The sequence below is a fragment of the Acanthisitta chloris genome, unplaced genomic scaffold (genome assembly GCF_000695815.1).
Source record: "Acanthisitta chloris isolate BGI_N310 unplaced genomic scaffold, ASM69581v1 scaffold16745, whole genome shotgun sequence".
In the NCBI taxonomy this organism is placed as follows: domain Eukaryota; kingdom Metazoa; phylum Chordata; class Aves; order Passeriformes; family Acanthisittidae; genus Acanthisitta; species Acanthisitta chloris.
Genome location: NW_008672258.1, coordinates 1 through 16,162, shown reverse-complemented (window position 1 = coordinate 16,162; position 16,162 = coordinate 1). Strand labels below are relative to the sequence as shown.

Genomic DNA, 16,162 nt, shown 5'->3' with positions numbered 1-16,162 from the left:
CCTGCTGGATATATTTCTAGTGAGGAACAAAACCTTGAACTCTTTTGTTTTCAATAACAAACTAAACACTCAAGAAGCCATTTTCAATTATTTTACTTAACACAGTTTTGAATCCTGTTATTTAAAGCTGGTTACAGGAAATTAAACTGACTACATTAAAATAACAACGTGTGATCTGCAGTAAAGCTGTAATCCAACAGCACCTTTTGACTTGAAGCATTTGAGTGCAATGGCATGTTCTCTCTTACTCCTTGATGATATTGGGTACAAAGTAGTGCTGGACTGCTTCAGCAAGCTTTTCTGCATACATTTCATATCTACCAGTCATCTGGAAAAGAAAAATCATGGCTTCAGTTCTTCCACTGAGCTACAAAAGTATTTCAGTAAAAAATTATATGCACCATTGGGGTTTTCTATGACAGTATATGATGTAATTGTCCCAAACAGCAAAATCATAATTCATTGAAAATTCAAGAACTCCAGTGCCTTAGCACAAACTAACACACTTTTTATAGAAGAACTCGCATTGTATCACTTAAGACTATATTTCTACCCAGAAAGAAGTGTATTTCCACCTAAAAAGTCAAACCTTCCTGCCCTCCTGCTCTCCCTCACTGACAATCATGTCTGCTGACATTACTTAAGGCTCTTTGGGTTTTCCTGGCTAGCTGGAAGCTGAATGTGAAAGGTGAACTTGCTTTCTTATGCATCAACAATTTTTAAGCTAGTTATGCCCATGAAGGCAGAGGAGTGTCTGTAATTACAGCTTCATGTCATGGCCCTGACACCCAGCACACCCTGCTGCCAGCAGGAGCTGTGCACAGGTGCCACTGGCAGTATCTGCTCTTACCCTTTAGTAATGTGAAATCGTATGAAGTATTATTAATGGTTTGGGTGAGAGAGTGCTGAAAGTGCTGAAATAAGCACTTTATGTAGTGCTGTCATCCTCTTCTGTAGTGCACAGCCCACAGCACTGGCTCTGGGAAGGGCAAATCACTTCTTTATTCCCAGGCTGTGGGTAATTTGCTTAATTCACTTGCTGCTGTAAGTTAAGCAAAGACATTGTACTGAATGTTCCTTTCAGGCATCACTGGATGCCAAATGCAGACACCAGAGCAGGTTAAATAGGTTCCTACTTGCTGTCAAGGGTTTTCTGCAGTGGGTAACTGATGACTTCAGTTTTTCACTCCTCTCATTAAGAACTACCTCTGTCTTGGCCACAAATGAGAGGAAAAGGAAACAGCTATCCCGTGTCACATAAACAAAACCCACAGCTGTGCCTGATGGCCCAAAAGCCCAACAATAGCATTGCACACCATCAACACAGAACTAAGATGCTGAAAGCACAGGACTTGAAGGCAACAAAAATACACAAAGTCTACACAAAAAAGCCAAGGTCAGTGTTTTGCTTTTACTGTTTGTTTTTCCTCATCAATACAATTGCTTTTGTTCAGACATCCCTACTAAGCTGTTTCAAGCAATGCTCCATGTGCTTCCTGACACACTAACTCTCTACTCTGCAGTAAGGGCCTCAGATTTCAGTGGCAAAGCAAAATGCAATGCCTGCCTGACTTTAAAAACTGGGACTCTCAGCACAATTTAATTCCACTATGGCAACGTCCATATATGTACCACGGGCATCTGTAAAGTAACAAATGCAATTCTGCCCAGAAGACAACCTGAAATTACTTTGTGCTTTTAGTCCCCATAGATGGATTAGCAACATTAGCAAAGAAATTTAGCTCGACCTAAGAAATTACTATGTTTTAATTAAAAAGCTGATTCAGCATTTCAAACCCTCAAAAACTTGCCTTTTTACATCAAAAGGAAATCAAAACACATTACATATTGCACCGTATTGTGATGCACCAGGTGCAAACAAAATGGTTCTATGAAATAAATGTGTGCTTGCAGTAACATGAGGTTCAAAAATTGACACTCCCTGCAAATGATTACTCATTTTAAATACTAGGTGGTCACTGAAGAACCTACATATATTGGAGTGGTTGCTAGACAGGAGTTCTGGTCTATTTTGTTAGGATTCAAATCATGCTGATCCTAAGAGTGGATAGGAAAAAGTTCTAGTCTCCAGCAGTACTGAGGAGCAGAGCAAAAGATCTGTCTCCAGAGAAGTAAGCAGGATGCTTTCTTCACCAACAAAGCCTATTTCAGAAGCTGCCACCTCTTTTCTCTGTTTGCTTGCCTTCCTTGTTATTCCAATAGGATATTTGTGGGGCCTGTTGTAACCTTGATCAGATTAAAAAAATGAATTAGAGTGTCATTTGTTAAAAAAAAATACATCTGGTCACTCCATTAAGCCAGTGTATAATATAGCTTGTACTGGCACAGCTGAAGGGTTAGCAAACTGCAATGCTGTGGCAGAAATTTTTTCATCCAGCACTGCTGCTGGACAAATGAAATCCAATTACAGCCTCAGGAAAGATGATCCAAATTAGCTTTATCTAAGAATACAAAAAAATGGTAATAAATGAGTGTGTTAAAGCCATGTGGAGTGGCTTGCAGCCATCTTAATCTGATTTGGATAAATCCAAAATGTGTTAGGGTGCCTCAGAGATGAACGTACACAGTTCTTTCTCTGTAGCTTCAACAGAACCACAAATCCAGGGAGTTAACACTGCAAAAAGTGTGTGTTCAGAAAGTTCTCAGAAGCTTGTGGTTTTGGGCCTTCATCAAACTTCACCAAAACTGGCAATTAAGGCCTCTAAGGATGTATAATATTACCGTATTAGACCAGATCCAAGGCCCAGCTCAGCTCAGAGAGACACTGCACATGGACAGTGCAGACAATTCCCCAGCAGTGAGTCCTCAGAGCTCCTGGCAATCCCTGGAGGCTAAGTGTTTCATTTGAAAGCTACTGGCCTATTTTCCCTGAATTTGGCTATTCCTTTTCTGAATCTATTTTGTCTTTGGCCTCCAGAACATCCTGTTAAATTAGTTCAATAATTTAACCTCTGGACTGCTAAGAAAATGAAAATGTCTTTAACTATTGTAAGATCACAGAATCATTATGAAAGTTTGTTCTAACAACATATGTAAAGTTTGTTTCTGTATTATCAGGCTTACCTTAAAATTCCATTTGTCACCGACTTGCCTGCAGAGATTTAGATCCATCTCTGCCACCAGCAGCCCATCCCGAGTGCGGGACAGTCCCGGGGTCCTGCTGCCATCCGGAGCAGCTACGTAACTCGAGCCATAAAAATGGCCCAGCTCATGGTGTGCTTAAAGAAATGTTACAAAAGCATGTAATGCCATCTGCAAAGAAGTGTACAGCTCAATATGCAGTGTCTCATCAAATCTGGCTCAGTTTCTTGTGGTCACTCACAAGCAAGATATCATCCCGAAGAGCTACAGCACAATCCTAAAGTAACTGCAGTTTTGGGCAGTAATCACTTTCATGCACAGTGCACCATCAAATTAACAGGAAAAACTCACTGCATTGCCTTCTAAATAATGCATGATTATGCTTTCCCATTATTAAGTCTCTGAACTAAAGGCTTGGCTTTCATTGTTTTCCATTTAGCATTTAAATGAATGCTAATTGTCAAATCATACATCTCCCAAACAGCTGACAGAGATGCACCCATTGGATTTTCAATATGAGGTGAAAACACAGGATCTGAGGCATGGAAAAGATATTATTTCATATTGCACAACTCTGAGCTGTGCCAAAAATCAGCCACATCTGGTGTACTACTAAGCAATGGATACCACTGACCTCTTTCATGCAGCTGCTAAAAACACTTAGCCCCAAAACTAGCTAAAAAAGGCTCAGGCCAATTCCAGATGAAGCCAGAGGCAGCCATGGTTGTCGTGGGACAAATTATCAAGTACATACACAAGCAAATCTCATGCTCTTCTTTGATCATTCTCTTTAACTTCCAGAAAATCTGGGAAACCAGACAAAATGGCTCAGCTGGAGATTCAGGCTAGAGCTGTTGTTCTATGAACAGTTGTTCATAGAACTACAGACTGGTTTGGGTTGCAAGAGACCTTAAAGATTGTCTCGTTCCAAACCCCTGCCATGGGCAGGGACACCTTCCACTAGACCAGGCTCCTCAGAGCCCTATCCAACCTGTCCTTGAACACTTCCAGGGATGTGGAATAACTCTTAAAACTGGAAATGAATCCAGTGACAGCACAGTTTAATTTGTGGTGAGCACATACTGTGGTACCACCAGAGGAAACACTTCTCTCCACCCAACAAGCAGCAGTGCTAGGTGAGGCAGTCGCCAGCCTCCTCAGCTGCCCCAGGACAGACACTTGCAGGAGAGCTCTCCTTTCTTCAGCATTTCTAGATAACAATTATTAGCAACCACTGAATGAGATTTCTGAACTTACCTTTTCCACCATCTCCAGAAGTAAAGGCGTTTTTGTAGTATTCCTGTGAAGTAAGAGGAATCCATAGGTGGCAGCATAATTCCATTTCATTCAAGAAATCCTAGCTAGTCTATCATACCGAGTTTGGAAGTTTATATAAATCTAGGAGGATTTTTTTCTGGCATACTATCAGCACTGTCTAAAGGGACTCATCAGAGGGGCCTGCTTTCTGTGAGGGATAGGCTACAATGCAAGGTCTTTTTGTGTCACTGTCTGTTGCTCATACGCTTTGGGAATGTGCCTCATATCCATTTCACAAGTTTAAAGAAGAGGCAAAAAAGGAGATATTTAACAAAACACACAAAAGAAAGCAAATGCATTCACATAACTGCAAGAACAAGTCTGGATGTTTGCAGGGAACCTTCTTAAGAAAATACACAAATAGGGTATTTGGACAAATCTGAAGACAAGAATGACCTGTTGTGCACAATCTTAGTTTTCGTGATAGAATGTTACTGTCCAGGAACAGCCACCAGGTGTGTACCACTGCCTTGAGGATATATTTACTTTTCATTTTGGTTAACAGAACACTGATTTCACCACAGTGAAACTAGGAGAGTTAGCAAAAGGGTGGATGCTTTTTACAAAGAGCAATTGAAGAACTAGAAGCAGCTGCAACAAGCAGCAGGCTGCCAGCAGCAGGGCAGCTCTCAATCTCTTGATCACTGTCCATCTTCAAACCACATCATAAACCCCAACACGGTAGTTATATGGTACAAGAATCTATGCATTCTAGTGCTCTTAGCCCATTACCCTGGATGAACTCATGCTACAGCACCTAAATGAAGAGATGAAATGAAAGAACAAAGAGAAGACACCTACTGTTCCCACTCTGTTGATGGCACAGGTAAAGCAGTGGTTAGCTATGGCAGCATTCCTGGCTTCGATTGGCCACAGCGACTCACTGCAACACACAAAGAGGTGACACAAATTCACTACTTGGACACTCCAGGGCTGAGTTAGATTCTGACTGTCTCACACTGAATATTTTCTGTCAAGGAAGCCAAAGTTAGCTGCTAAGACTGATCTTGCTGCTACAGTCAAAATCTGCCCAGATACAGTCAAGCACTATAAATATTTTCTGCACAATTATAGGCATAAAAAAAATCTGATAAACTGGTAAATGTGGCTTTGTCATGGAAAACAAAAGGGGAAAAATTAACACATCTCAAGATTTTCAAAGCAATTAAAGTGTAAAATGTTTTACTTTCCAAATTATGCAGAAGATTTACACATGTGCTTTCACATTCCATTAACTTTCAATAGAGCAAACATCACTCTGCAGCAAAGCTGTAAGAGATTCAAGTTGCCTCCTTTATTCCCCAAAATGGCTCAGGAGATGTTTTTGGAAAAAAAATTAATTATGGGAATAATATACAAAAATAAAGAAAAAGAAAAAGCCATTTGCACCAAAATTTCCAACTTCTATTATTTCAACTACAGTTTTCATAGCACTTTCCAGAAAGTCATTTTCCCATGGTGGGTCCATAGAAAAGAAAGTGTGTTTAACTAAATCATCCCCATAACGTCTCTGTAATTATTTAATAAACCAGTCACTAAATTTACACAAAACCAAGAATTGAGAAATGAGGAATAAAAAATTGCTTCTCTTTATAACAAGCCTCTACCTCTTTTCCAAAGGAAATTCCAATTCTGACAGATGTTTAAAACTGAAATACTCTTCTTTTTATGAAATAGTTTGATACACAGGGATCAGACTAGTTAACAAGAGGTCTGGAAGTACTCAGAGCTTCCAAACAAAGGTGATACAAGTTATAAATTTCTGTGACAGCATGTACCTGCCAGATTTGGAATACCAAAACAAGGCTGCAAGCATGGACTCATTAATCTGCCAGTCAGACTCAAGAATCTTCAGAGATGGTCACTGCACTAATTGAAAGGAGTTGATTTATGGCCTCTTTTCTCAATTGCTCTGAGTCTGGCTGTCAGCTCTTCTAAGAAAAAGGGATTTTATTGAAAAGCTTCAGCAAATTACAATTTCACAGAAGAGATAGAGGAAAAAAGGTTTCTAGCCAAGAAGTGACCCCAGAGACAGTTTTCACATGGGCCTCAGGAGTCATCTTCCTGCAATAAAAACTGTATGCTTAAAAACAATCAAGTGAAAGCTAATAATTAGGAGAGGCTGAAGCACCCAGAGTACCCAAGAAGTGCTGTGTAACTACATGGTAATTTCTGTTTGCTCTCCTCTTAATGGGCTGTAAGTGGACAAACATCACAAATATTCTAGTACTGACAAAAATGCCCCAAAAACATTGTCTGTTCATTCAATGCTTTTCTAAGGGCATTTCCCAACATTTCTCAACCTAAATTATCTTTTAGACTGAAAAATATTAAAGGTGGTCTGAATGCCAGAATACTGCACCTGACCTACAGTTCTACCTCCAGGTTTGTAAATACAAAATTCTCTGCATCAGAACTGGCTGTAGGTATGAAAATGTTATGTCTCTACTCTGTTTTTCCCCATTTCTTCCCTCTTGTGAATCCTCATCATCCTCAGAATTCTACTGAGCAGCAAAAAAAAAAAAAAAAGTATTAAGACCTTGTTATAGAGACAGAAAAACTCCAAATTTACAATAAACAGGTAAAGCAAAGGGATTGAGGGAATCCTAAAGAAATGGGAAATGCTAATAAAAAGATAAATATATCCCTCTTACATTTTTAAGTCTTCTATCACCTTCCATACCCAGTTAGCAAGTCTATATCATTTGAACAAGGACTACAAAACTGACACTGGAAAAGTCTCTTCCTCTAGGTTTAAAGAAATAAAAATGAAACTATTCTGCAGTTAGTCCATGCACACCAGCCTAGCTGAAGGAGAGAGAAGAGAAAACCTGAAAGGAGGTTGTAGCAAGGTAGGTGTTGGTTTCTTCTCCCAAGTAACAAGTGACAGGACAAGGGAATGTACAACTAAGCTCTGGAAGACAGTCAGTGACTGGGAACAGACTGGGAGCCCAAAACTCCAGGTGGAAAAGAAAGCAGGTTACACCTCCAGTTTGAAGACCTCAGCAAGGTGCCCCTGAGGCCCCAACCAGAGGCTCAGAGGTTTGATTAACCCAGAAAGCAAGAGAGGACATAAATCAGTTGGTATTTTACCTGAGTGACCCAATAGTGGCTGATGGGTTAAAGATGATCTCTGCTCCATTCAAGCTGAACATGAGCCAGTTCAGAGGGTGATGGCGCCCGTAGCAGATATTCACAGCAATTGCCCCAAACTGTGTCTGAAACACTGTGTGCCCTGTGTTTCCTTCCATATAGTAGGTGGACTACAACAGAAAAGGAAAGCAACACAAAGGCAGACGTCTCAAAAAAGTGAAAAGAAGTACCTTCAACATTGCTTTGACACTTCCCAACTTCTTATTACCAGCCTCAAATTGTTACATCATGAGGGAGGGGGATTAAATTCAAGCCCTTTTCTGTTTCCTTTCACTCATCCTACACCTTATCACCATGTGACTTTGACATAAACTCTTCTATCAGTGCGAGAAACTCCTACAGAAGCTTAAGACAGATCTGCAAATCACCAAGTTTTAGGCACCTCTCTTAGTACATTCATAAGAAAGTTTTCCTAAATCCTCACAATCCTTTGATTCTGATTAAAGAGAGAGAGATGAGCTAATGAACATGGAATTCCTTTACGTTCACCTGTTCTGTAATGCCATGCAGTAGCTTTATGAATGCTATAAGGAAATAGCAGTGTATAGCTAAGATTGGTTAGTTAAATTTCCTAGATGCCTATTGCTCTGAACAAACAGAAGGCTTGAAATAACCACCAGGAAAATCACAGGATAAATTTACAGAACACTCCTTAAAGAAAATGGAGACAACTATTACCTCGAAAGATCCCATTTACCATACGCTGTGAACTTTTGTCTTATCCTATCAAAGTTCCTAAACAGTTAGAAATGCACTGGTTCCCGTAAGAGGCACTGGTGAATAGAAGGTCAGGCACTGCTAACAGCTATCAAGAGACACACAGGCATACAGAGAGATATTTCAAATGCAAAGTGCAGAAATGGTTCTTCCCAGACACAAGAAAAGTCTGTGTGGAGTCACTCACAGCTGCCTGCTGAGGCTGAGGGTGATACAATGAATAATATTTACAGACTCACTAAGGCAGTAAAAAAGATGAATACAGAAATCCCCAAGCAGCAGCAGGAGTGGGTATTCACTGAAATCACACTCATACCTGCTTTCAAGCAAAGCAGCTTTTTTCATGCAGCAGGCAGTGCACTTTGGAAACGTGGTGCTTTGTAAAAGCAGGAACTGCCACTGGGTTCAGCTGGGATCAGACAGTCACAAGGACCCACAGGTAAGAAAGAGACAGAAGGCAGTACACAAGTTGCAGTGGCCAAGCTTATTCCTGATAGTACCTTTGGTGCCAATGTCCAAGACAAAAGCAAGGGACACAATCCACCAGCCTGGCCCAGTGGGCTGTGCCTCTTGGCATAGAAGAAATGTGTGTTGTCATGCAATTCCCTTTGCATTGAAACTGTCTGTCCACTCCAACAACCACTGCTGTTGGTTCTGAAGGAAGCAGAACGACACAAGGCTTAAGAGCTAGTACAGTTACAGCTAAGGAACAAACCTGGGCCACATGTAGTGTGGGAGAATGGCATGATAGATAGGAGGATCACCTTCTGAAACCAAGAAGGACTAGAGGCTCAGTATGCCCAGTAAAAGTGGCATTATTTATTATCAGGTCTCACAAAATTGCACAGTTCCTTGGGCACTGATTTAATCTTCTTTCATGTCTGCACACAGCAGACCACGTGGTGAGCACTCACACAATCCTTTTTCAAAGCAATTCTGCTGATTGAATATATTTCCATTTTTTCCTTCCGTTCTCAGGTTCTTTATTACAATAGGAGAAGAAAACCAAGAATGTTGTTGCTTCGGGGAATTCATCAGCTCTTATTTCTTTATTGCTCACCAGAGGTCACAATCATCTCCACAGCAACAAACTGATGTCTCAAGAAGGATTGATTTTTGTTTATCTGCCCTCCCACACATGGCTGAAAAGGCCACAGACCAATCTCCTTCCCCCTTCCATTCCCTTCTCACCAATTTAATGGGCATGATTTTAACAAGGCTCCTTTCCCTATCTGCTCTACAGAGACAATCCACAAAAAAGAATTTCAAATTCAATATCTCCTTGAGGTTTAACTTTGTTGATAAAGAAAACAACATTAAAGTAACAGAGACGAACATAATCCTTCTCTGTAGCCTGGGTGGTTTCTGAAGCTGCTCTGTCAGAATTGCTCAGCTCAGAGGAATGGACTTAATGCTTTGCTAACAGAACTAGCTAAGAAGACAGAGCTGTTTTGGGTAAACACTACTTGATTCTACAATGAGGCAGACACAAGGAAAAATGTCAAATCATTATACCTGCAAGGTCTAAACAGATTGTTCTGTGGTCATTCTGGCATTTAGGATTCTAAGAACTAAACTCCTTTTAGCAACTACGCAAAACTCTTCATAAAATTCTATTTATACTTGACATGAAAAAGTAAAAATATTTTCTTTTTTTAGGTGCCTTTCATTACAGTTTCATAGCTGGAAACAAGAAGTTTCTTGGAATCTGTTGATGCTCCACAAAACCCTGTCTGGAAAACTGAAAGACATCATATTTTATCACAAGCAACAGGAATTGAATTTTTGTTGGATTGCAGAAGGAACAAATCAAGAATGTGGAAAGTAACCAAAATCCATTTTTATTAGGGCTCGTATTTTATATGGGTTTGTTAGTTCCTATTTTGCTAAAGGACAGACCTGATGAAATAATATTAAATATCAAAATAACTGTTAAAAATAGAAGGTAACACTGGGGACTGACAGGCCTGTGCCAGAAATTCGTTGTGTAGAACCCTATGAACAGCCTCCTCTGAAAAAACACAAACCAGTCTGATCAGGTGTGGGAGCCCAGGTCCAAACTTCCTGAGGTCTTTGAATACAAAGTTTTGAGACCCAAAAGAACTTCTCAAATTACTGAAAAAGCAGTTTAGGTTCTGAAACCTCAGTTTAGTGACTGCAGCGTTTAGAGAGGGAACAAAAGCAGCTGCAGGTATGTAGCAGCCCCCAGTGCTCAGAAGAAATGCCTCTGTTAATTACTCACTTCAGCTGACAAGGAGAGATCTAGTTAGGTAAGATAATGTATTTTTAGACTTTGGTTAATTTTTAATCCTGATCTTTCTGCTTGTGATAATTCTATGGATGGATAAACACGTTTCAGATCTACCAGTTTTCTTCTGGCATCACCTTTACTGCCAGTTCAGCTTCTGAAGCTGATTCTGAAGGACAACCTAAAAACTGCTAGGGGCTTCAGTGGAGTGATGGGATCAGTAAACAGAAGATGCCAGAAGTGTAATGAATTAAGAGATTCTGCTCAAAGAGACAAGCAAAGGACCTGTCATTTCCAAGACAACCTCACAGAGAAACAGGGAAAGGCAGTAAGTAATGCTCACACCTGAACCAGGAAACAATTGCCCAGCAAATCAAACCAAGTTCAACATGCACACATGAAAAAACTACCCAAGGCAATGGTGCACAACTAACATAACACAGCTGTGACTCAAACAATTTCTTTTAAAGATCCTTGATACTTTGTACTTTCTATCAGGTCAAGGAAGAGAACACAAGAAGGTTCAATGTTGTTCGTCCTTTAAGACTCATCACTCTCACAACAATTATAAATTCATGACAAATTAACTTAGTACAATTTCATTCATGAAAAACTGATTTGACAGTAACTGAACCACATTTTCTGGAAACACAAAACATTTCCTGCCAATATAGTTCTGACACAACACATGCTGACGCAAACAAGGGTTGCGAGGTAGGACAGGCTTGGCAGTCACAATACTGCATCTTACCTCGTTGAAATCTCCAACTCTTGGGATGTGATTTTTCCTACTTTTGCCAAGGACAGCTCCAGAATTAGAAATGACCACTGCAGTATTCCATAGAATCCCACCGTGTATTTCATCTCGTTCCAGGATTGGAGAGACCACAACCATATTGTATTTCTTTGCCAGCTACACAAGGGAACAGAATTCCTCTATGATACACAAACCTGCAGCACCCCACAATGGCAGACACCACAGCTAGCTGAAAACAGTTATTTCATGGCTAAAAAAAAGTAAAATAGTGTTACATGAACTATAAATGTTAAATAATATAGGTGTGAGTGAGAAACACACCAACCTCTGACTGCCAATGACTAGTACATTGTCTTTTCCATCAGTCATTTTGCTTTCTTTTACTTCTCCAAACTTCCACTGTGACAACCATTTCATAGTGAGAAACAACATGTATTTGCCCTAGATTACACTACAGATATTATGCTGGCTACGAAAATTCAATAGTTCAGTGCATATCTGGGCAAATTTGATATCAAAAGAGATTTTGTTGTTTCAATTACTTCTACAAGAAAATAATCTAAACTTCTTTTAAAAAATGTTGTCAGAAACCAAAAGTAAACTCTGCCACTTTTCTGCCAACTGTCTCTGGAGAAACAAGAGCCAGACAATAACAAATCCCCTTGGGTCCATAAAAAGTCCCCTACATTTGTGCCATCCCAGAGGGAGATGCAAAGAGTTGTGTGGAAGTGTTCCCTGCTCAGAAGAAGCTATTGTTCTCCTCACATCTTTGTATGAACATTGTTTAATGCTCAGCTGTTCTAGTCAAGAAATACCTGTTAAATAGAAATTAAAAATATTTGTATGAAGAGCCATTCCACCCTTGTAAAATCCAGGAATAGTTCAATAGGCAGTTTCATGTGATGTTCATGGTAAAAGGCAATCTTTAAATGCAAAGTAGTTTAAAAAATAAATACTGAGCAGAGTTGTTGTTGTTCATTTCTACTTCACTCACTATCATGCTTGTAAAGCAAGTTGAAAATTGATTTTTTACAATTTCAGTTTTCTCAGTGATACCAGAATGCTACATAAAGAAGAAATCCTTGCTAATCCCTGGCAGTTATGAGCTGGAGCTGGATGTGGGTTTGGTTTTTTTTGTTTGGTTGGTTTTTTACCTCTTGACAGAATTTTGTTGTTGGCCCATCCTCTGCTGACTCAGCAAATTCAGTCCAAGGAAGTTTCTCTCTTGTGCAAAAGGCAAAGGGCATAGCTGGAAAAGACCAATGGAAGACAAAAATGCTGAGAATGTTCATGTCACTCAAGAATCTATACTCTTTGCATCAATACAGATCAAACAAGTTAGACCACTAAGAATGATTCAACTCTTTTCCTTATTTAAAGGCAAAAGCTATTTAAAAATATTTTTGAGCAAGGGCTAAGAGTTTTAGGCCCACAGAGAACAAAGCAGAAGAGCATGAATGCACTTAGTCAAGTCTCAGTGGAGGTGCAAATATAAAATACACCCAGTCATTAGTGTCCACTGTCCGTGAACAACCTGTTTGCACAAGTATTTCATGGCCTTCATTTTGGGTTTTGCTTCTACTAAGCCTCAAACACTCCTCATTAATTCCAATCAGATTTTTACATTTTAATACCTGTCAAGAAAAAGAGTCCAAAGTTTTAGGAGAAAAAACAATGGGGAAAGGATCATGAAGGATGTGATGAAGGAGTTACAAATATCACTGGTGCAAGATACACCAGTCTTCAGTGTAACAGACCTCACGTATGTTTCCATACAGTTCTGTTAACTAAGACTCTTTGGTTTTTCCTTTAGGAAGCAAATCAGTAAAGTCATTTGTCATATCTCAGAAGATTTCTGCTGTCTACTTACAAAACATACTTGTAGTACAGGACAGCAGTTAAAAAGGAAGGAACTTGGCATCTGACAACCTAGAAGGAATGACAGCAAATACTCACTCCAAGCCTCCTGGAAACACACGATGTTGACCCCACATATTGCAGCTACTTCCACAATCTCCTCAATCCGTCTGTGCAGAGCAGCCACCTGATTGTGAGAAGTGTCACACTATAAAAAGCTGCATGTTCTAACTCTGGTTTTACAGCCTTTGTTCACATTGAGTCTGTCCTGTTCTATACTTAGTGTCATTGCTTTCAGGGGGTGTAACTCAACAAGTTATCATTCCTGAACACTGAAAATAGAAGGAGACAGATATAGATTTTTAAAAGCATTTAGATGCTGAAAGTAGAGAGAGAATTCCAATGGGATTCTAATTCCATGTTTACAGCACTTACATAAATGGCAACTCATTGCTGACTGACTTGCAAAAAGCTGAAGATCCTAACAGAATCAGCAAAACTTCTAATTTTGCTGCTCATTGTAAATAACCAAGAGAAAAATGTTAAATAAATGTGAATTTAATGTCAAGTACTCAGAATCTTAAAACATGAGGTAAGGACAATCTATTTCCTTGGTTGCCTTCAAATCCTGCTTGTACACGTGGATCTTGGACACTCTCTAATAGTTATTAACTTCAAACTATTTTCTAAAGCCTTCTGTCCTAAAAGCTAAGTAGATTATTATCAAGAAAAACCACCAAAGCATTTATTAATTCATTTCCTAGAGTATTGTACTTAAAGGTAAGCATAGGTGTAGCACTTTTTTCACACATAGGTGTCAATGAAAAAAAGTACTCAAGACAAGACAGCAGTGACCTATGAACTCAACAACTACATTGATTTACAGAAACAGTTAACTAGTTATTTATAAGGTAAAATCAGTAATATAACAGGTACCTGACTCAACAGCTGCTATAAAGAATTCACAAACTTGATGCATTTACTGAATTTATGACTTACATCTGTGACAGATAATCTTTCCAAAACAAATTATTTCAGAAATACTCTGTCCTGTCACTGTACAAAATTACTACTCCAGGAGATTACATAAAAGTGCTATTTTCTTGTCCTTTTTCAAAGCTACTCCTATGAGTCTACTTCTATACATATGTGTCACCTCAGTGCTTTTGTGTCCAAGATGCTACAAGATGATGGTCACAGAAACATTAAGGCTGGAAAAGACCTTTAAGATCAAGTCCAAGATTAACCTAACACTGCCAAGTCACCACTAAACCATGTCATCCTGTAATCAGATTTCACTGACTGCTGTACAAAGAATAATGAACACAGCTTTATTAATCAGTGTTTACTCTAATGGATTTTCCTATAATGGAACATTTCTCAATTAAAACAGGAACTGCACCTGTGGTTTCCACTGGTTGCCATCCCTTTTGATTTTGTGTAAATGATTCTCTTTTTCATTTTAGAGGCAAAGGATTGCCATGTACAAGATGAGCTTTGGAAAAACTGCAGAACAGGTTGGGTATTCACTAGGTAAACACAACACAAGAGATGTTTCTGAGAAACAATAAACCTGAATGTGTCACAAAGATTTCTTCCAGCAGGCTGTATTGCAGTAGTGATGGGTCCTACACTGCCAGACAGTTACCAGACACTTCATGATGCAGTTTCTAAATCAACAGCTGAGCTGGGTTATTTCTCAATCCAGCAGAAGTGAAGTTACAAACAGCCCCAGACACAATTTGTGTACCTGAACTGACACTGCCGTGTCTGTAGGAAGAGGAATTTTATTCTGTACCAGTCCCACTCGGACAACACGTGGTCTTCTCAATTGCTCTGGAGCAGCATCAAATCCATAGCCCTGGAGCTCAAATTCTCTCTCCTGAGCTGCTGACAGAGCAGTCGCTGGCAAATTGAGTTTCCTGGATTGAACAAGAAACAAAGACATTTCAAGACGGGATGTTCTTCTTTTCTCCCAAGGGGATCACAACTCTGTCTAACCCTGCAGAGACACCCAAGCTCCCATGCCCCAGTGCACATCTATCAGCCCAGGGACAGGCAGGCAGTGCCCAGGCCATGTACAGATCTCACCACTCACCCCGTGGCAGCAGCTGCAGTGACAGAAAAAGGGGCAATGGATGCAAACTGAAAGAGGGAAATTTAGGTTAGATATTAGGAAAAAGTTTTTCCTAAACTTTGAGGGTGGTGAGACAGGCACAGTTGCCCAGGGAGGCAGGAGATGCTCCAACCCTTGCAGTGTTCTGAGCCAGGTTGGATGAGCCTTGAGCAACCTCCTCTGGTGGAGGTTTTCAAGATGAGACTGGATGTGGCACTTAGTGCCATGGTCTAGTAACCATGGTAGGGTTGGACTTGATGATCTTTGAGGTCTCTTCCAACCAGGCTGATTCTATGATTCTAAGTGGTTCTCATGGATGTGCACAGCCCTGGCAGTGTTTATTCCAGGCTGGATGAACACTGAGCAACCTGCTCTGGTGGGAGGTGTCCCTGCCCAGGGCAGGGGGTTGGGACTGGATGATCTCTAAACTCCATCCCAACCCCTAAAATTCTATGATTCTCTTTGTCATTTCCAGACACACACACCTTGCTGGAGAAATCAGGGAGCACACACATAGCAACTTTCATCTGCCATTTCTGGATTACAAACACTCCTCCTCCAAAGTATTTTTGCCTCACGTTAGATCCCACTTTTCCAGCTCCCTCACCCTATGCCAGTCCCTGCTCAGGTTTCAGATTCTCTTCCTAATATCCAACCTAAACCTCCCCTGGCAGAGCTTGAGTCTGTGCCCTCTTGTCCCACTGCTGGTTGCCTGGGAGCAGAGACACTCCACCCTCGTGTCAGGGAGTTGTAGAGGGTGATAAGGTCTCCCCTGAGCAGGCTAAACCCCCCCAGCTCCCTCAGCCTCTCTCTCAGCCACTTTCTCACACCTGGCCCATCTCCCCGCAGTGCCACAAGCTCCACTCTGCCTTTCCCCTCAGCCGCAGCGCTGTCA

General features: G+C 40.4%; 1 protein-coding gene across 1 annotated transcript; it reads right to left on the bottom strand.

The window, feature by feature from the left end:
* Positions 1-244: 244 nt before the first annotated feature.
* On the bottom strand, positions 245-15,296 carry UPB1 (ureidopropionase, beta; the record flags this gene model as incomplete). Its single annotated transcript, XM_009074448.1, has 10 exons — positions 245-328; positions 3,085-3,239; positions 4,360-4,402; positions 5,221-5,302; positions 7,513-7,682; positions 11,289-11,450; positions 12,449-12,543; positions 13,251-13,338; positions 14,902-15,118; positions 15,250-15,296. Coding segments are annotated over 10 exons (1,143 nt in total), but the record flags the coding sequence as incomplete, so codon positions are not given.
* Between the last annotated feature and the right edge of the window lie 866 nt (positions 15,297-16,162).